Raw genomic sequence first — 20,702 nt, forward strand, 5'->3', positions numbered from 1 at the left:
GTGCAGCAGTGATGCTGACACCCCTGCTCCTGACAGTAAGGACCACCAGGACCTAGGCAGATTTCACCGAGGAATAAGCGGTTATCTGCGTCTTCAGGGCAGTTTCCTCCCACACCTCGGTGCGGGGCTGAGGTCTGAAGGAATATGCCTGCCCCGGGAGCAGAGAGGCAGTAGGGATGCTGGAGCCGGCTCCTTCAACCTGCGGGCTCTGGCCGAGGCGGGTTGAAAGAGCTGGGGACAAAGGCGGCCGCCCCAGGGGGAGGGCGGACATCCGAACAGAACAGAGCGGGGCCGGGCCCCGGTGACAAAGCCCGTGGCGGGAGGGCGGCAGCAGCGGAGATACCCCGGGAAACCCCGCTCCGCTTCCAGCCGGAACGGGCCGCCCGCGGCTCCGGGTCCCTCTCCGCGCCTGCCGAGAGCGCGGCCGGGGCCGCTCCGGCGCCGCTTCCCCGGCGGGCGCGTTTTCCTGCCTGTCCAACCCCACCCTTCCCCGGACTGGTGCTCCCTCCGGTAGTTTTTCTTTAAAAAAAAAAAAGGAAATAAAAAAAAGCAAAGAGGGGGGTGAAAGACCCGTGAGGGGTGGGAGCGGTGAGCCAGCCCCGGCTGCGGCGAGCAGGGCAGGGCACGGCAGGGCGGGCGGAGAGAGGAAGGGAGCGGCCCCGTCCCTTTGTACCTGCCGTTTGAAGGCGCCAGGCGGCCCCGCATTGGCTGCGGCGGCCGCGGCTCCGGTAACCCGAGCCGGCGGCGGGGCGCGGCGTGGCGCACCGGGGCTCGGCCAGCGCCCACCCCGGCAGCCAGCGGGGCGGTGGGGAAGGCGGCGCTCGGCTCGGCGGCCCCCAGCTCCGCCGCCAGCAGCCGGCTCTCCTCAGCCGCTCGGCTCGGCTGGGGCAGGGCCGCGCCTCCCTGCCCGGCAGGAGGTGGGATCAGCCCCGGCGCTGCCGCCCGCCTCCTCCCTCCCTCCCTCCCTCCCTCCCTCTCTCGCTCCCGAGGGCTGAGCCATTCCGGGAAGGCGCCGGCTCCCACATCGCTCTTCGGCACCGCTGCACCGGCATCGGCCGCCGCCGCACCGGGCTCGGCCCCACGTCGCCGCGGGGCTGCGGACGAGCTGCGGCGGAGCGGAGCAGCGGCCGCGGCGGCGGGTGCGGGGTGCCCGGTCTCCCGCGGCGGGGAGCGGCTGGGAGCGGCGGGCGGCGGGGGGGCGGGAGGACAAGTGGACGGAGCGCCCGGTAACGGGGGGCCGGCCGCCGCGTAGTTGTTTTGCCCGGGGTAAGTTGACCGATCCTTTGCGGAGGCTTCTCTTGGAAGGAGGCAGCGCTCGGCTCCCGGCTCCCTGCCGCCCCCAGCCCCCTTGGAGGGGTGCCTTTTTTTTCATTCTTCCACCCCCATCCTTTTATTTTTTTTAAAATTATTATTATGGGGTCTGTGGGAGAGCAGATATTCCACTCCGGCATTGCTCTTCTTCCTTGTCCAACGCTCAGCGGAGAACTATGATATTTCTTCCCTGAGATGCTGCAGTGAATTTTAGTCCCAAGAAATCAGGCGAACAAAATAATCTGAATAACCCGAACCATTTGTTACCGTGTGAGAGCAAACGCTGCCTAGGCGCAGATGATGGCAAAGAATTCCTTGGAAGGGTCTAAAGAAGACCTGAGCAAAATTTCAGAAGAGGAGATGCTGAGGTGGAGCAAGGAAGAGCTGGTGAAAAGACTGAGAAAAGTGGAGAATGAAAAGATGAACTTAATGGTGGAACACGGCAACTTAATGAAGGACGTGAACCGGCGGCTGCAGCTCCACCTGCACGAGATCCGCGGGCTGAAGGAGGTGAACCAGAAGTTGCAGGACGACAACCAGGAGCTGAGGGAGCTCTGCTGCTTCTTGGACGATGACCGGCAGAAAGGCAAGAAGCTTTCGAGGGAATGGCAGCGCTTCGGGAGGCACACGGCCAGTGTGATGTGGAAGGAGGTGGGCATGTACCAGCAGAAGCTGAAGGACCTGGAGGCGAGGCAGGAGACCCTCCTGAGGGAGAATGTGGAGCTGAAGGAAATGGTGCTCATGCTGGACGAGGAGCGGAGCGGGGCCGGCTCGCGGAGCTCCATCGACAGCCAGGCCAGCCTGACCAACCTCAATGGTGGCTCGGCCACCAGGGACGTGGGGGACGGGAGCAGCACCTCCAGCACGGGCAGCGCGGGCAGCCCCGACCACCACCACCACCACCTCCACCACCATAAGGCTGGCGACAGCAAGGCCGGGGCCATGCGGAGGTCTATGGATGACCTGTCTGCACCCCTTCACCACCGGAGCATCCCCAACGGCCTAAACGGTGAGCCTCTGCCCCCCTCCCAGCCCCCTGGCAGCAGGTGCCGCTGGCCTTGCCCTGCGCCACCTCCCCTTGGCAGGTCCGGTGCCCCTTGGCAATGGGGTGAGGGATGCCGGAGGAGGGGAGTCCTGGCCATCCCCACCCCTGCCCACCCTTGCTGACCTCTTTGGAAGAGCAGCCCCGGGGGCTGGGGAGGGGCACCCGTGTGAAGGGGGGGAGTGGTGCTTCTTGACTATGTTGTTGATGTCTGGGCCTGAGGGTTGGAGCCTTCTTTATCTGGAGGGCTAGTGTTTTGTTTTGTTTGTTTGTTTGTTTTGGATGTTCTTGACGAAAAACAGCCTGACTTTTCAGGATTAAGTAGACACTATTTTTTCCATCTCTTCCTCCTCTCTCTCTCCCCCCTTTAAATACTTTGGTTTACATTTGTCTTGTTTGTTTGGTAGTTTGATAAGATTGATAAAGAGCCTGGAAGAGATTTTGGAAGCATCTGATGAAAGTGCAGGTCTGCCTCACAGAGCATCATCACCTGTTAGCTCCGTGGGCTCTCAGGGCAGGCTGGCTCTGGCATGCTCAGCGGTTTTGGAGAGGTGCAACTTCCCCCTCCTTGTTCCCCCACTCAGCTTCAGAAACAGGAGGTTTGTTTGTAGAGAAGTGATCGCTCTCGAAGGGACGCTGTACTCACAATTTTGTTCAGCCTAGTCATTAAAGTTAGAAACAAGCTCCACTGTGAAATCGTGCCAAGCCTCCTTTGACAGTTTGTATTCAAGCAAAGTTTCTCTTGTTGTCTAATAGTGATCAAGCATTAAAATAATAACATTGGAATGTCTTTAAAATGGAGATTTTTTTTCTCTTTTGAAACCAACAAGACCAAATACTTCTAGAAGGAGTAGGTTGGCAAGAGGGTTCAATAGGAATCAAACCAGGCACCAATCTAATTAATTGTTGTATATAAGGCTCTTTTTAATGTCCTTAATCCTCTTTTCCAACCAGAGAGGACTATTTTCTGGTTGGGGTACCCTCTCCCCTCTCCCCTTCTCCAAGCACAGAGGCTGGAGCCCCAGAGGTTGACTCTGACTGATGTCAGCAGTGGATGTATTTACCACATAATGGTGCCCTCAGCTCCCAAAGCTTTTGGTGGTCCTGGTGGGACCAGGGAGTGCTGATGCTTTTTTTGTTTTTTTTGTGATTTATGGCAAGTCCATATGCCCCAAGAGATCTGAGGGCACGCAGCACCAATAAACCTAGTTCTCAAATAGTTTGTTCATGAATTTGCCATGCGTGGTCGTGTCGTTGCAGCTGTGTCTCCACTTCCAGCTGGAGATGTTCCGGCCACCTCACCCAGTAGACAGGGATTGCTGGTTTCAAGGGTGATCCAGTCACCAGCTGTCGCAGGGTACAGCAAACATCTTGAAATGTTTGTTGTTTTTGTCTTGCTCTCTTGCTCTCTCTCCTAGTGTTGTGTAAATCAAAAGTATCTGGTTTGTAAATCTTCAGATAGCTTCTGCTCCTCATGTGACTAGACTTTATTTTCATAAAGCATTGATTGCTCTGCACAGAGGCCTGGAGAGCACTTGGCAAATATTGAATGTGCTGTTACTGTTTTGAGACAGAAGGGCTTTGCAGTTCTGGTTTGTGAACCTTAGAGAACATACATTTTAGATATTGACAGCTGACTACGACAATGACAGATGAATCTATTCCCATTAACCCAGGGCTCTTGTGCATATGGGACACCACCACAACCTCAGAGCCATCCCTTAAACCTGGTGTGAGGCACTGCGGGACCCCTTGCATGGGATTCAAGTCATCCCCATCTGCATAAAGAGGAAAGTCTCTGCTTGCAGAGCTCAGTCCTCATTGCCATCCTCAAACACTGTGTGCTGGATGGTGCCCAGAAGCATCATTCCAAGGGGACTGTGAGCTGTCTCATGTCCTACCCTATGTAGGGTAACTGTAGGGAGGGGTGGTAGAACATCTGCACATGGATATGTTTACATGCGTGCCACTGCGCCCTTTCTCCTGCTCTTGTATAGAAAGGAGGAGTATAGGCTCAAGCATTTCAGATGTGACCTTATGTTTTGGTGTCTTCTGGTTTTGGCATGCCTGTGGAAGATGGTCTCTGTGGCAAGCACTGAAGCTAAGTCTTTGCTGCGAACCTGCGAGGCTTCATTTCTGAGGATGGGACAGATATCATCGGCACTTTTAAAGCTAATAATCCTTGTAAAGATGCAAACAAGCCTGATCTCTCCACTTAGGTAGTGAAGCTGTAGAATGACTTGAATAGTTGTCATTCTCAGATAGCATCGGTATTCAGCAAGGCCATTTCCCTGACTGTGCATTTGGAAATGCCTCTCAATACATATGTAAATACAAAGCTTATCAGGCCCCTCTTTTTGACTGACAGCAAGAAGTCTGGGAGGGGGCCTTGCCTGGGACCAAGCGGCAATTCTGTTAGGCCTGTGACAATATGGAGGAGCAGTGCAGGTGAACACAAAAACACAACCCCTGTGAGTCAGGTGGGTGGTGGAGCTGTCAGGGAGCAGCCCCACAGCGAGCATCCTGCTGTGTCTCCTGCTGCTGTCTCTGCCTTCTGTGCATGCAGCCCGGACCTCTGCCTTTTTATACTCTTTTTTCCTGCTGACTTTTTAAATTTTTCCCCAGGGATAACACAGGAGGGTGTAAGAGGAGAAAGCGTGGCTTTTCATTTTGAGGTTGGAAACTTCAGTCTGGTTTGCTACAGCACTGGGTAACTAAGCAGTGGATAAAGCAGAGACTGCCCAGCCAGCTCAGCTCATACCACAATGGACAGCCCTCTTATAGTTTCTTAGGGAGGGTGTGGGTGGATCTGAAAGGGATGCAGGGCAGAATTTAGCATCTGTAGTATGGACCCAGCAGAAGTCTTGGACAACTGATGGGAGCAAGGCATGGTGAGCTGCTTGCTAGAGCATTTTGCATATGGAAGAGATGAAGAGTCCTGAAATGTGCTGTCCCTGCTAATGGTATCTGTTGGGCTTCTTGTGGTGCTCTGCTTTTCTAGGTATTGAGCAGGACTGTTTCACTTGTTCAGTGCTTTTCTAAAGGAGTCAGGAGTATGGTGACTGTTAAATGCTCCTAGGGAGGTAGCTTTTTAATGAAATCTTAGTGAGCAAATTTGGATTAAATATTTCTCATCTTCTCTTCAGCAATCCTTTGGAAGTGAGTTGGTAAACCAGGGCTTGATTTATTTGCCCCAGTGACCCACCCCAATGGGACGCGATGAAGTCTAGATTTGTCAGGTGAATTCAGTATAAATGGTATAAGTTTAAAAACCAAAACCAACCCAAATTGTGATCTACCTTCTCTTCACTTCTCTGAAGTCTATTTACTTTCATAAACTGGCTTTTTGGAAGCTGATATCCATCCTCTGTGTGTGAGTTTGGAGCTGGACTGCAGGACAGGGGCATCTCCAAGCTTTGTCATGGGAACTGGCCAGTTGCATCTGTGTTGACTGATATGCCAGATTTCTCATAAATCTACCCACAGATCCAGGACAGAAATCAAGCACAGTCGCTGTGTCGTGCCTGTGAGTGCTTTGGCTTTCCTTTGTATGCACGGTGGGAATCTCTGTACATAACATAGTTTTTCTGCCCATCCAGCGTCGGGCAGCCCTGTTGGAGTGATGGCCATTGCTACTGCCCGGTTCCTGCCAGAATAGTGTTTTGGAAAAAAAAAAGAATTCAGAAAAGAAAGACAGCCACATGGGATGATGTTAACATCACCTGGGGGAAGGAAAAAGACTTCAGGTACCATAGGTTATGTCCGTGGGCTGTGAGATTCATGGGAACATTGGGAGGAGTGGCTCAAATCTCCCTGAGGCCAGGGCAATGGCTTCCACTGGTTTTAGCTTTATCTGGATCTGACTGGGACAACTGTTTCTATCCATTGGCAAGCCTGGGGTCATACAGACTCGCTAGCTGGTGATGTTCCTGGGATAAAATCCTGTGCATGCAGGCAAAGCTTTCAGGTTTTAATTATTTTTTGCCCCATCAACTGAATGTTGTTGTTATACTCACCTTTCACTGAAGCTGTTTGCTCTGGGTTTCCAAAATGGGCATTTGCTTTATTCCAGTTGGGTATTTCTTTGTCAATGTGAACAGGTTGTTTATTTTTAAATTTAAATTATTAAAAGCATCAACACTTACAAAAGTGGTCAGAGAGGCCCAGAAGAAAGCCGTGGATATGGCAGATAGCCTGTAGTAGCAGACACGTTGATCTATGGCCTCTTGCTGTTGTCTGCTCCAGCGGAAGAAGAATGGTCTCTCTGGGTGAGGGGGTGGGAAGATCTTCGCGTCTATTGATTCCCACTTGTAAATGTCCACATATTTACCTAGGGGGTACGATATATTACAGTTAAAATGGTGGCAAAGAGAAATGGCTGTTCCCTGTGGGTTGGTATTGATCGGACATGCAGCTACCTTGCACTTATTTTTCCTCTTCTTCACAAACCCTTTAGGCCAAAGTCCTTTGTTTTTATTAGCATATTTATAATCATTGTACATATTATTTACTATGACATATTAATGAGGCCTTTGAGATGAGAATATGCAAGGGCAGAAGCAAAGGGTGAGGTTCATCCCATTTAATTTGAGATATTTCCAATATAGACTTCAACATCTGCATCCCCTTGGGCTTCCTTTATTGGCCATGTGGAGAAAGACACTTTGATGTCATGATTTATATCTACTATGTCTGCTTTAGAGGGAGAAGAGTTGTACACTAGCTGCGCCCTTTGCTGATGGGAAGGTAGCCTGGATGTCTAGTTCACATGCAGCCACCTAAAATCAGGTGAGATCAGGCTTGTTTGAGATGGTGTCCTGACCACTGTCCACTCTTCCAGTGCAGCTGTGAAAGAGATGAAATTGCCTTTCTCTTTGCCACTCAGATGTCACCCCTTGCAGTCCCCAAACTGCCTGGGCACAGCAGCCTGGCTCAGAGAAAGCCCTGTTCTCTGCGATGGAGACCTCTCAGAGCTCCGTGGCTCCTGCCATGCTTAAACAGAGGTTCAAGCGACTTGACCAACTAATATATTTTCTTATATCGAGCACTTTTCATCCTCTGAACAATTCTTTATCTTTTCTTGATACCGCCATATTCAACCTGTTGGTATTTTTGGTGCTGTAGGCTCATATACAGGTTCCTTGTGATTAAGCCAGGAAACCTGCCCTGGGCTGGTACGCTAGATGTAAGACCTCTGTAGACCTGTTTCCATCTCTTCTGTGTGAGTTCAATGAGTTCTGCTAATAGGTTTATCAATGCTGAGGTCTCAGAGACTAAGGATACAGCTTGAGTTTCTTGTAGCCGGTAGTCTTGGGCCACTCATCCAAGGGGCTTCAGTGGAGTGATCTACTCCATTGCCCATTCCTGCCTTCTTGCTGGTGTGCTGCCTGTGTGCCAGCCCACTAGACCCACAAACTTCAAGGTAGCTGGTGTCCCTGAAAACAAGGCTCAAGGCACTTAAACTACGTAGTAAAATTGGGCCATATTTGGAAATATATTCTGCATAGTAGTGCAGTCAAATCTGTTATCCTCTTTCAGTTTTCTATAGAGATATCTTGTTCTCAGATGTCCTGTTGAAGGAAAAAAACTTATATTGATTAAAATGCGATTTTCTGTGGGCCTTTGATGGAATTATCCACTTACGCTTGTCAAAAGCAATCCAAATAAGAGGAGTAAACTATGTTGGTTACATGTAAATGATTTTGTCCTCTGGAGGCATTCCATCAAATAAAGCTGAGGATCAAATTAAATGGTGATCTAATTAAGCAGCAGGCATGGGAACCCAAAATGCAGCATTGGCAGGTGTGTGGAGATGAGGGGCATGAACATTAACACTTAACAGAAATGTTGCGTCTGAAAGCTCGAGGGTTAATGCTTTTGTGGGGACACAGCTGACCACATCAATGAAACCTGGGCAATGCTGGAGGCCCACCCTGGGAGCCGCTGGGCTTTTTATCTGCCCCAGCATGGCAGTGGCCTTCCTTGGATCTCACACAGACGTGTCCATGGCAGGGTCTGCTGTTGTCCGCTCAGGCTGGCCCTGTGGCATCCTTCTGTATTGTGGCTGCCCTTTGGAGATGCTCAGGGAGCACAAGGGTGGACAATGGCTGTTCTCACTGGTAGGCGAGATGGAGGTGAGGTGCTTAAACTGGCAAAAAATGTTTGGTATACATCAGAAGGTGTGGACTGAGGCAAATGAAAAAAAATATAAGCCTATTTACCATTCTCTTAAAATGCTTGGCTCCAGGAAGGCTGAAGTCCTTTCCACGCTCACGATCAAGCTTTAATGCATCCCGCTGCAAAACACACGACGTTGCTCGCGTGGAAGAGGGAAGGTTTGGAGGCTGCACATCCATTTTTCCTGCAAATTAGTAGCGACTGGCTGGGTTTGCTTCTGCATTCTGTATTTTTAACCTGACTTTTTGTCTGCCAGCTAGAATTCATCCTGCCCTGTCGCCAAATGTCATCATCCCCTTGTGGTTAACTTGCTGCAATTCATGAAACACTTGGCTGCCATAAATAGTTATGTGCAGAGGTTCCTCCGCATGCGGAGCGGGGAGGAATTCGCAGGCAGCGCTGCAAGGCACTCGTACACTAACATGTCCACCAAGAGAAAGTTGACCCACTTCTGCAAATAGATAACTCCTGGCAGAAAAAGTAACACTGTCTCAGGGAATCTATCTTCCCCTTGCCTACTGAATTGTGAAGCAAAAAGCAAGCCAGCTCCATCTTCTGAATTAACCGCGATGTGAGCACAGTACTCTCCATGAGCACAGTACTTCCCATTGAAACGAGACTGTGTGAATCAGCCCTTGATCTGAGGAGGGCTTAAAATGGCCACAATTCGTTTGTGATTTTTTTTTTTCAATATAATGAGCACTTTTGTTAGTGAATGAGGTGTGTGGAGTTCAGGACTCAGCTGCTCTTAGGCATTAGGAAACATTTATCACCATGGCAATTGAATGCTGCTGTACAGGTTATTTTGAACACTTTTCTAGTGACTCATGTCTGAACCAAGACCATTTACGCCAGGTTACTCTGATCCTTGTGCATGCAGGTATATATATATATTTTTCTTTCCCTTAAATTGCTGCTTGCCTTACTCGTTGCCTCTCTGAGGAAGGTCTTTGCTTGTACTGATTTCTTGCATCTCTGAGCAATGGTGGTGCCAAGTGTTCACCTTGCTCAGAGACTCTCCTGTAAAGGGTCTTTGTGAAAGACAGTCCTTGTGAAGTAGATTACAGACTGTTGGTTGGATTTGAAACTTCAGGGATCTCGTGGTGAGATTGAAGTGATCCTAAATCTGATGTGAATTAGCTCATCGTCTGCATGGGCTTTTCCTACAGGCTCGTGGGACGGGCTGTCTCCTGTTTGCCTGGGGTGGCTGTGGTGGGACAGGCCTGAGCTGTCTGTAGCAGAGGGAGCCGGGCAGTGGGTGCTGGGCTGATGGCATCGGGGCTGTGGCCAGTCGTAGGCTGCAGTCGCAGGGGTGACACGCTAGCTGTCTTGTGCGGTTGTGTCAGCCCCAGCTTGCTGGCAGAGGTAGTTCAATCAAAGCAGGAGTGCTCTGAAGAGCCCTTCAGTCTTTGCTCCATCCCCCAGCTCTGTGCAGTGACACTCAGGACGGCATGCTGCTGCCTCGGCCCCCATTCCATCCCCAAACTCCTCTCCTGCTGGGATTTCATTCATGTCAGCAGCATTTGGGTGGTTGTGGGAGATGGAGGATGAAGCGTGTGGAGCAAATGGATGGAGCAGGGCTCGGGCTGGGAAGCAAGAGGAGGTACTTTGCTGCTGTTCCAAACTGTCTCCAGGACAGTAGGATGCTCCAGGGCTGCCTACGCTGGGGGGGTGGCAGCTGTGTCTGACCTGCCCCTGCCTTCCTGGGACAACGAAACGAGACCGTGTGGTGCTGAAAGCCCCGTGCCGGTGCGGTGGGGAGAGCTGCGGGGTGGGAGCTGCTCCATCCTCTCACTGCTGAAGACCTATGTAGAGGAAAGGAGCAGGCAAAAGGACCACTCAAGGCAGAGCAGTCAAACCAGACCATTATTTCAGAAAAGAAGACAAAGTAAGCCTTACAGCATTTCCAGTCCCCAAAGCTTCGTATTTCTATGGAAACCAATGCAGCAGGAGGCTTGTCGTCAGTCTCTGATCTAGTGGGGTTGACTAGATTAAAAAAAATGTTTGTCCTTCCCCACATCTCCCATCCTGGATCATCTGAAGACAGGTTACTGCATGTCACAAATCCAAAGTTAAAACCTGCATTCCTGGTTTCCGGCTCTCCATTAAGTGCTAAGCAGTCTCTGGAGGGCTGGTATCCATCGTTCATCTGCAGTTTTTTACTTGCTATGGTACATTTCATTCACTCTGTGACACTTATTGATAATGCCTTGTCCCATAAATGCCACTCCTGTGACACTGTGCTTCTCGACAGATGGCTGTGACTTTGTATCAGGCCACGGTGGTGTGGTACATCTCAGTGGCCAGCGAAGTTACTACGCGGACACTGACTTGAATGGAGTCTCTACACTTGCTTTAGTCTTTAATTCAAAGAAGATCCACAATGTCTTTAAACTCCAAGAGTGAACATAATCTGACCTATTTAGGTAATAGTTTGCTTGATTTTTGTGTAGCCAGAGGACTGACTGCCCCTGGTTATATACATGCAGCTATTTACCATTGTCATGTTGATGTTTTCACTGGTCTCTACCCGTTGTTTTTTTTTTTTTTTGGTAGGATCTGCTAGAAATGGCTCCAGGACAACCTACATAGAAGTCCACTGTTTTATGCTGGAGTAGCATCCTCAGATGCTAGCAGAGTATCAGTAATAGAAAACTCATTTTGATTGATGCTGAATCTTTTTCAGCTCCTAACAAAGGTGTTAAGAAAATCTTATTTTTATGTACAATCTCAAAGCACTTTTGTGAGGCACAGTATTCTGTTGTCTTCCTGGTTTCCTTTTCTTATCTCCCTTACTGGGGTTTGCAGTCTCGTATTTATATATTTCCCAGCAGCTGAATATAACTTTCATCTATGATTTGGATCTGTGGAGCATTTAATCCCTTTCCACTGAGTTAAAAGCTTGTTTGCTGTTGAATGTGATATGTAGTTATAGGTTATATGATCTTCACCAGTGGCTCATGCATCGCACAAAGATGGCATATTGTGAAACACTCTGATAAAATGTCCCCTTGTTCACTTTCCTGATTGCAGCTCAAACCCAGCATGGGAGTGAGTCAATCAGTCGCTTCTGGTCAGACCGCTGATACACCTGCCCTTTGCTGTTACCTATACCTATGTACTCGCTTTATTTCAATTATTAATTCATTTCTTTGTGATGTTTGTTTTTGAGGCTACACACCAGTTGAGTATTTTAGCCAGTACAGCAGGCTTTCTGTCTTCCAATTCTGATTAACGTTTGTGATGTTTCCCCTTTTCATTCTCTTAGCTGCTTGTTACACCTCTTAAAAAGACAGGGATTGGTTTTTAAAGCCTGTGCTTTTCCTCTTTGACGTCCTGAAGCACAATAATGTATGTCTTCTTTGTGGAGATCTTCTCTTCTGGAGTGGCTGCAGGTTCTACCTCAGAAAAAAACCAATGATTTCTGCAGCTCTCAGTCCTCCAGGCCATGTTTGCACAGCTGCATGTGTGTGACTGTATTCAACCATCTTCTGAAAGCTGTTCTTTTTGAGGTTTTGGTGTACCTGCTTGCTTTCTGGATTCTGAGCAGTTTATTTGGAAGTGTCTCATGCTTTGCTCCTGGCCTCTTGTAACACAATGCAGTCCTCTTTTTACGAGGTCAGTTAAGACTCAATTGTTTTAGCTGTAAGCTTTAAAATAAAAAATGGTAGTTCATTAGGTCTTTTATAACATGCTCATACAGTGCTCCACAGAATTGGACCCTTTCCTCAAAAGGGGCCTCTAACCATTGCTATGATACCGGTGATAAGAAACAACACAGGTTTTAAGTTATAATGAGCTAGCAAGAAAGGAGCAGCCTTTATTATAACTGAAACTCCAGACCTTTCTAGTTCTAGTTTTGGAGTTGCTTCAAATCCTGTTTCAGCTTTACTGAGATAAAAGCACTTTACGTGTTGAGTATTCCTTCCTTGTGTATTTTATACAATTCTTGGGAATGCAGGATGATGAAGTATGGACAGTCTCCAGCCAACCATCAAAAGTAGAAACTTGTCAAATAAAATTCTTCTAAATGAGAAGATAAAGAGCAAAATAAGATAAAGAGCAGTGTTTGCCTCTCCACAGCCAGAGACAAGTGCGGAAAGGTGCTGCTGCTGTCACAGAACAGATTACCTTGATATCTTCCAGAGTGTGGGGACAGCATTTGTTGTTATTTCAGCTCATCCCACCTACGTTGCCCAGTTGGGTATCATATTATATATGCCTATTTAAAATGCTGTTTATCTGGCAGCCCAGTGCAGTTTCAGCTGAGGTGAAGAACCACAACTGTGAAGCAGACGGGTCCTTGTTGTGACGTTGCTCCCCGTGTCACTGCAAGGCAGCGGTGTGTTTGCTGTAATTGCTGACGACACCTTTCCTCTTTCCAATTAAATTCTTACCTGTTCCCTTGATTGCTCTATTTCCTTTGCTGATAATTTGGTAAATCCAAACAAGCCATGACTGAAAAGTCATAAAAGTCACTCTTGGGTGTGAACCCAATGTTTCTTAACCACCTTGGGCTTTTATTCATAGTTGCGTAGTGGAATTTAGGGAGGATCTATTTGTCAGTGTATCACCCAATCATTAGGAGGGTGACAAGACCGCAGTAACTCTTCCTAGGCAATTATGTATGAAAGGTTGTCAGTATGAGTAGTATGGGAAGTTAAAAGCCTTAATTTTCATTTGGAATTGAAACCCTAATGACTTTCCACTCCCACAGCTCATAAAAACCTTGTTTCAGCTTCAAGTTGACCAAGAAAAAGGGGGGGGAGCTCTTTTATTGCAGACTTTTTGTGCAGGATTTTTATGAAAAAGCGGATTTATGAGTCACTGTTCTTTGTATAAAAGATAATTACTGGAGTATGAACCTCAGAAAAGTGACAATTTATGACTTTGCCGCTAGCCACGCAGTGCGAGCTTTTGCTTTCTCTCTTTTCAATTAGTTAAACAACATCTCGGTTCGAAAGGACTAATTATATTCCTGTTTGTTGTTTGCCTTATGCACTAAATGTTTTCTATATGTAAGGCTAAGCAGCAGGGAGTGGGAGAAAAAGGATCACCTCAAATGAATGCTATTTAATTATTTAAAATGATGGGTGTAGATCCTGTGGGGTTAAGTGGATTGCTGTATTCAGTCACATCCATCACTCACAGCGGAGTAAAGAAGAGAAACTGGATCACGCAAATCCTTTTGTTAACCCTAGGAGCATAATTAAGTTCCTCTGGAAATTTGTTCTTAAAAAACACATTCCTCTAAACAGCAATGTTGTTTAATCCATGCTTAATGTAAAGCTATGTGTTTATCCACTTCTGTGTGGTTTTTTTGGTGGTGTTTGTTTTTTTTCTTTTTCCTTTAAGTAAAGGCAGCATTTTGTAACGCAATAGCATCTGCTGCCTCATGCAATGAGAGCTGAGGGAGGGTGTGTACGTGGAGGTGGCAGGTGCAGGTCACAGTCCTGCTTTGGCTCTGCCACAGCAGGTCAAGAGTTTGCACAATGGCAAGTGATCCAGAGCATCTCTGTTTCTGGGGATCCACCTGGGATACCTGAAGGGCATCTCCTGTTCAAAGGACAGGTGCTCAGCATTTTTAGAGTATTAAGTATTCTGAACATGATTCAAACTTTGCTCTTGGAAGTATCTGAGGTGACTACCTGATTTTCTTGGCCGTGGGGCTGTGTACTTGAGAAAGCATCGCTGCAGAGCTGTAACTGCCTTCTGTCCATGACAACATAGGTCCATCAAGCTTTCTGATGCCACGGCTCACGGAGACGAGTCTGCTCGGAGTCCTGCAAGATGAGGAATGGTTCACGTAAACAGCAGCTGATGCAGTTGTTGGAGAGGCCTCTATTTTTCCTTTCAGGCTGTTAAAGCATCTTGGCCAGGTTGGCCAGAGAAGGTTTCCGATGGAAAATCTGCTGTCCTGTCTTTTCATTCTGCCTTATTTGGATAAAAATGAGAGAGCTGTCCTTTTAAAATTTTTTTTATTTGGCAGTTCAAAGTGAAGCAAATGCAATATTTTTGGGAAAGGCTTGGAACTGACCCGGTAAAAGGAATGTTACCTAAAGGGTAAAACTCCCTGACTGTGTTATGTTTAAGGACAGCGATATTTGAATTTGACCATTTCTTTTTAAATGAGAGGTTTCATATCTGGATTTAAACCAAAACCATATCAAACACAAAGGGACAGGGTTGTTCTATCAAAAACAACATCTGTAGAGCTGGAGGGAAGGGCTGGGCAGCATGGAGTACATGGCCTGGCATGGGGCGCTGTGGAGGTGCCGACCTCCTGGACCTGCTGCGGGAGGGTAGAGAGCAAGGGGGCAGTTGGGCGGAGAACTTGCGTCAAGCTCAGATGAAGCTCGCAAGCAGCCCTCGTGCTGTGCTGGGGGGAGATGTCCTCACAGTGCTGAGGGGTGGGCAGCAAGAGTTGCCTGCCAAGCTCAGGATGGAGCTGGAGACCACTGCAAAGGGGAGCGGCAGCAGCCTGAAGGAGGAGATGGAGTAAATGAGTCCAAAGATGTGGTTTGGGAGCTAGCGGTTATTTTTAACAGCCAATTGCATTGAACTGGATTGAATTCCCTCCAGCACAGCATTGATGATGGTGCCTGGAGCTATAAAGACTGTATTTTGATCAGCAAGTCAAAAGCAAGTCTACCGCTAGTTATGAATACATTTTCAGAATTGCAAGCAAAGGAGATCCCAGAATAATAATGGGCAGAAAAAGTTGCCTGAAGGAACCAGTTTACTCGATAAATGCTGGATGACGTGTAGACCTGAACTTCGCACTCCTTCCCATTTCAGCTTTTTAAAAATGTGCAAACGGATCTAGTACCTGAGTTTCGAACATGTTGAAATCCCAGGGACACATAATGCAAGGTGGCAGGAAAACCAATAATGATGGAGTTTTGAAGATACAAATGGTTCAGTTGTAGATAAGTGGGATAAATGAGGAAAAAAAGTGCATGTGTGTCCTGTGCTGTATACTGTTGACCCAGTTGGTTATTCAATGATGAAGTCTGATCTGTATGTTTCGAATGACAGATCTGGGTTCTGAAGTGCTTATGATTAGATTAAGACAGTGTAGTAAACCTTAATGGTGCATGAAAAGCTACTGCTGGATTTGCAGTAATACGTACTTTTCTGCCTTAGAACAGCATGAATAATACTTTATGGTTGTATAACTCCTTCCAGACAAGGAGTCTAGGAGTGCTTTGTAAACGCTGATGAGTTTGGCCTCATAGCATATTTATAAGCTTGAGAAGTAGCATTATTTCCATTTTTTATGGTTTGGAAGTTGACTAGCCTAAGTATGCAAAGAGCAGGCAATAGAGCTTTAATCTTCCAACTCTCAGTCCTGGGCCTTATCTGTAGGACTCGGTAGGCTTTCTAAGTGTGTCTGAGGCATGCTCAGAAATTTACTGCTGATTCAATCCAGCGAAAAGGTTGTTTTTTTGCAAACCTCTGGGTATCCTTTGTAAAGCAAAAAGTGTTGTAATTATTTACGATAATTTCTTGCTCGCCTTTTCATTCTACAGCAACAGAGATGGAAGCTAATCCTCTACTGGAATGAAATTAGTTTGGGAATTATGAATATCGTTTCCGTGCCCAGAACAAAGAGGCTAAGCTAATGTGAATGAAAACTCCTGTTATCTTTACATGGGAGTTGCAGGTGGGTAAGGAATGCGAGGTCAGCTGGGATTGAGAGCAGATAATTGCCTATGTCAAAGGGCAGTGAGGGTGATGCCTGTGAAAAATGCCTTGCAAAGTAGGTGGGATCAGGCACTGCGGTGTGCACACATAGATTTTTCTCTGGCAGCTTCTTCAGATGTTCATCCCAGAATGTCTTCATTATTTGTACAGATTTATGTAGTGGGATGTTCTGCAATGTGAGCATTGTGTGGACTGTAGATAAATTTTATAAACATTTTGTGTGTGAATCCAGTGTTTGGTGACAACTGCCAGAGAGCCAGTTCTAGAGGGAGAAGTCCTTCTTTAGCTGTGGGATAAGCATATGCAAGTAGACATTTCACATGCTGCTTTCACATTCCTAACCTGAAAAGCTGTTTCCAGATCTTGGTGCTTTTTCATGGACCGAGGACCAGTGAAGATCCCAACAAAGTCTGTAAAGTTCTAGTTATTGAGGTGGTGTTTCTTCATGATGTAGCCATGCATCTGCTGGCAGAGTTAGTTTTTAGAATGAGCAGCATTTGTGGTCTCAGGTCATAGAATCATAGAATAGTTTGGGTTGGAAGGGATCCTCAAAGGTTGTCTCGTCCACCCCCCTGCAATGAGCAGGGACATCTTCAGCTAGATCAGGTTGCTCAGAGCCCCATCCAGCCTGGCCTTGAATGTTTCCAGGGTGGAGCATCTACCACCTCTCTGGGCAACCTGTTGCAGTGTTTCACCACCCTCATTGTAAAAAAATTCTTCCTTATAGCTACTCTAAATCTATTATCTTTGAGTTTACCATTACTCCTTGTCCTGTTGTAACAGGCCCTTCTAAAAAGTCTGTCCCCATCTTTCTTACAGGCTTCTTTTAAGTACTGAAAGGCTGCAATAAGGTCTCCCAGAGTCTTCTCTTCTCCAGGCTGAACAACCCCAACTGTCTCAGCCTTTCCTCATAGCAGAGCTGTTCCAGCCCTCTGATCATTTTTGTGGCGTTCCCTGGCCCCTCTCCAACAGGTCCATGTCTTTCTTGCACTGGGGGCTCCAGAGCTGGATGCAGCACTGCAAGTGGGGTCTCACCAGAGGGGAGCAGAGGGGCAGAGTCACCTCCCTCGACCTGCTCGTCATGCTTCTTCTGATGCAGCCCTGGATATGGTTGGCTTTCCTGGGCTGTGAGTGCACATTGCTGGCTCATGTCCAGCTTTTCTTACACAAGTGTTCCCTCAAGGGGGTCAAGCCAGGAGACTAAGTGGCTCCTGAAGCTGTTTTTTGAGGTCCAAGTTGAGCAGGATGGTGACTGTAGTTCGGTGGTGAGGACTGAGAGAGAACATACCTGTATTTTCTACTGTAATTTTATTAGAAAAGACTTGGGGAGTTTCCTAGGAAGATTTACATATGTTTGATTATTATTTTGTTGGCACAATGAAAACTGCAATAAGCTAGTTGGCACTTGAAAAAAGGTACAGATTTTCTTTTTTGCAGAGGCAACTGCTTTGTTTACTCTCTGTCTTTCCACAAGTAGATCAGACTTGTCTCAGATTTTGAGATGTTACCACACTGAAGAAAGCCATTTTTTGAGGCTTTTTACATCCAACTAGCTGAGTTATATCAAGGATGAATTTGGCTTGCAGTCTTCTGCTATGCAGGTTATGACCATGTGAACATGAAGAGGGTTTTTTGATTTCTAGCAAATTGATGCTAAACATATGAGTGGCAGCTGGGGTCATAAGTAAAAGGAAGGAAGGATTTGAAGCGTGCGGTAATGTACATTACCCGAATGATTTCAGGAAGGCAATCTCTGGGACATCAGTATTCCCTCTAAGATGACATCCACAGACCCAGAGGTATGAGAGCTGTACTACACCATGTGTTCTGGCATTAAAATTGTGTTAGTGTGCTGCTGCACTTCAGATGTGTGTCTCACTGAATTAAATGGCATTAAGATAGTTGGCTGCTCCATATGACTGGCTTGTATTTTTAGTCTGATTCTGGTATATTAAATGCCGTATTGGCATGTGATCCGTTTCCTTATCTGGCTAGTTCTGGAATGCAACCTAGCCTTAGCTCTTCAGCACAGAACAAAAGCTTTTCTGAAACGCTGTTTGCTCATGGCTACAAATAACAAACTTCAGGTGATTAGCAAGAAGTTTTTGGCAAGTACAGATACACAGGGTATTTCAGTATGTGACGTGGCATCCTTGCAGAGCCAGGAGCTGGAATATGCTATAGAGGGGCTCTTAGTTGACTGCAGTGCTTAATCTTTCTAATACAGCCCATAATGTGTAGTGAAAGATCTAGATAATGCAAGAAAACAGTTATTTATCTGGGATTAGCCTACATAAAACATTTAACATTGAGCAGAAACTAGGCCAGAATACCATTCTTTTGTAAATGGTGATGATGAATTGCAACCCGATCCAAAGTCCTTTGAATTCAAAAGACCCTTTGTAGTTCCTTCAGTGAATGGACTTTGGACTCTGGACTTTGGCTTAGTGGACCCTTTGGACCCCTGGACTTTGACTTAGTACAACAGTTTATGTCTACCAGTGTTCTTGTTGCAAAGAGGAAAGATTTAGTTTAAAAAAGAAAAAAAGCAGAGTGCAATTAATATCATATTTGTAACAAACTCTCAGGTTGGCTGGTTATCAATGCCTCCTTATGAAGAATAACCTGCCTGCTTTTCTGAATCCCTGCTCTGCTAGCAGTGCACAAGGCATTTTCCTGATGATTTATTATGGTGGGAGCTACAGAGTAATCCTTGGTAAATAGATTTATACATGTGACACTCTACTGAATGGGAGATTTATACTTGGCTATTCCATTGCTGCTTATTACCATATGATGTTTTATTGAATGCAGTTATATGTCTGCCTCTACTCTTTAAAGGCTAGAAAGGTTTCACAATACTACTGTCTTCTGCTCAGCAGTGCCTCACAAAGAGGCACTTTCCAACGCGATGGATGGTGTTTGCGGTTGGCTTTGTCCTGGGTAAGCCTAGTTGGGTGAGGGAAGCTGGGTTTTGGCTGTTAGCAAGTCTCGTAGTACTGTTATGCTGGAGGTGTTTTAGAAGTTGAGCTTAACATCGCCAGCTGCCTGAGCTCTCACAGAGTTTGTCGCTGCAGAACTGACATGGCCTTACAGGCTGTTAGTTGGGAAGATCCTCGTGACTCCTACAGGTCTTATAGGATGTGTGGGTCTTTCTCTTGATGAATTTAATATAACATATTCATTACACCAGCTGAAGATCAGAATATTGTCTCTGACATTGGGAGAATGATTTAGATTTTTATTAGCTGGTATTTTCCACCTAGTTTATTTGGCACAGATTCTACTATTTACTGCCGCTATCTGCTACATTTCAATCAGAAAACATTCTCATTAAACTAAAATAATTTCTTTCCTCCTTTGGAAATCAATATGATGTAAAATATTTTCAAAACGATGGCTTAAAGTGATGGGAGCTGATAGATATTTTACTTAGTATAGATATTTTGGGAGACACCCTGGCTGCACTGAGGTCTACAGCAAAACTTCCCTTGGCTTTGGGAGGACTAGGATTTCACTTCTTGTTTTCCGTTTGCCCGTAACTTTGCATTCTTGGCTAGTCCGTATTACATCTTTAATGATTTCATTTCAACGTGGCTTTTAGAAACCATGACCCTTTTTGGCCACGGTCAAGCCCTGTGTTGCTGCGCTGTTGTGCTCTGAGACCTCATTCATAAACATCGCTCCCAACACAGCGCTTTATCCTGTGTCCAGGGATGCGAGAGAATCCCAAACAATAGCCAGGCTGAGACAAAAGCCGCCATTGTGGAGGGGGCGCCGGGGCGGGAGCGTGGAGGGGCTCGGGAGCCTCGGCGGGCTGGGACCATTGTGCCAATAATTGGATTTCTGCTGGCGGTGGCGGGAGCGGGACCTGCTGGGGCAGGCATGGCCATTGCAATAAACCTGGCAGGGATTGGAGGAGGCAGATGACCTTTAAAACCCGCGTTGTTGAGCGAGACCTAATACAGTACAAATGCACCAGGTTGCAACTTTATTAGTGATTAGACACAGAGATAAGCCTCAGCACATTGCCTAATCTGCAGAGCCTAATTCCAGGCATTGAAGCCGGGGCTGCTGATGCAGACCGAGTGCCCGTTCAGTCTGAGTGAGCCGAGGTGACTGCAGACAGTGTGATAGGGAGTTTCTGGATAACCTGGGTCTAGGGCAGATTCTGATCAGCCGCTGCTGTGGGGGTGCTGGGACAGGGAGGCAGGCACTGAAAGTATGGAGTTGGGGAGAGAGTCATACAACTGTTGTCTACAAACCCAGCTTAACTTCTGTGGTGGCCGATCAGAAGATTATTGACAGTAAGCTTCACTGGTGCTTCCTGACAAAATTAATGTGAAGGCTACAGCCTGAAGCAACTTGTCAAGTGGAGTATTGAAGGGGGAAACAAACTCTTATGTATTTCTGTTTTTCCATAGGGGGCTGTTCTTGAGTGCTCTGGAAGTATTCTGAGTTCTTT

At 47.0% G+C, this 20,702-nt stretch overlaps 1 protein-coding gene across 1 annotated transcript in view; it reads left to right on the plus strand.

Moving 5' to 3' along the window:
- Positions 1 to 1,257: 1,257 nt before the first annotated feature.
- The window catches only part of CCDC85C (coiled-coil domain containing 85C), a 114,662-nt gene continuing 95,217 nt past the window's right edge, over positions 1,258 to 20,702 (plus strand). Inside the window, exon 1 of the mRNA XM_065636024.1 lies at positions 1,258 to 2,320. Coding sequence (XP_065492096.1) covers positions 1,609 to 2,320 — 712 coding nt within the window. The 5' untranslated portion in view covers positions 1,258 to 1,608. The remainder of the gene's footprint in view (positions 2,321 to 20,702) is intronic.

The sequence above is a fragment of the Caloenas nicobarica genome, chromosome 5, assembly GCF_036013445.1.
Source record: "Caloenas nicobarica isolate bCalNic1 chromosome 5, bCalNic1.hap1, whole genome shotgun sequence".
NCBI classification, from domain to species: domain Eukaryota; kingdom Metazoa; phylum Chordata; class Aves; order Columbiformes; family Columbidae; genus Caloenas; species Caloenas nicobarica.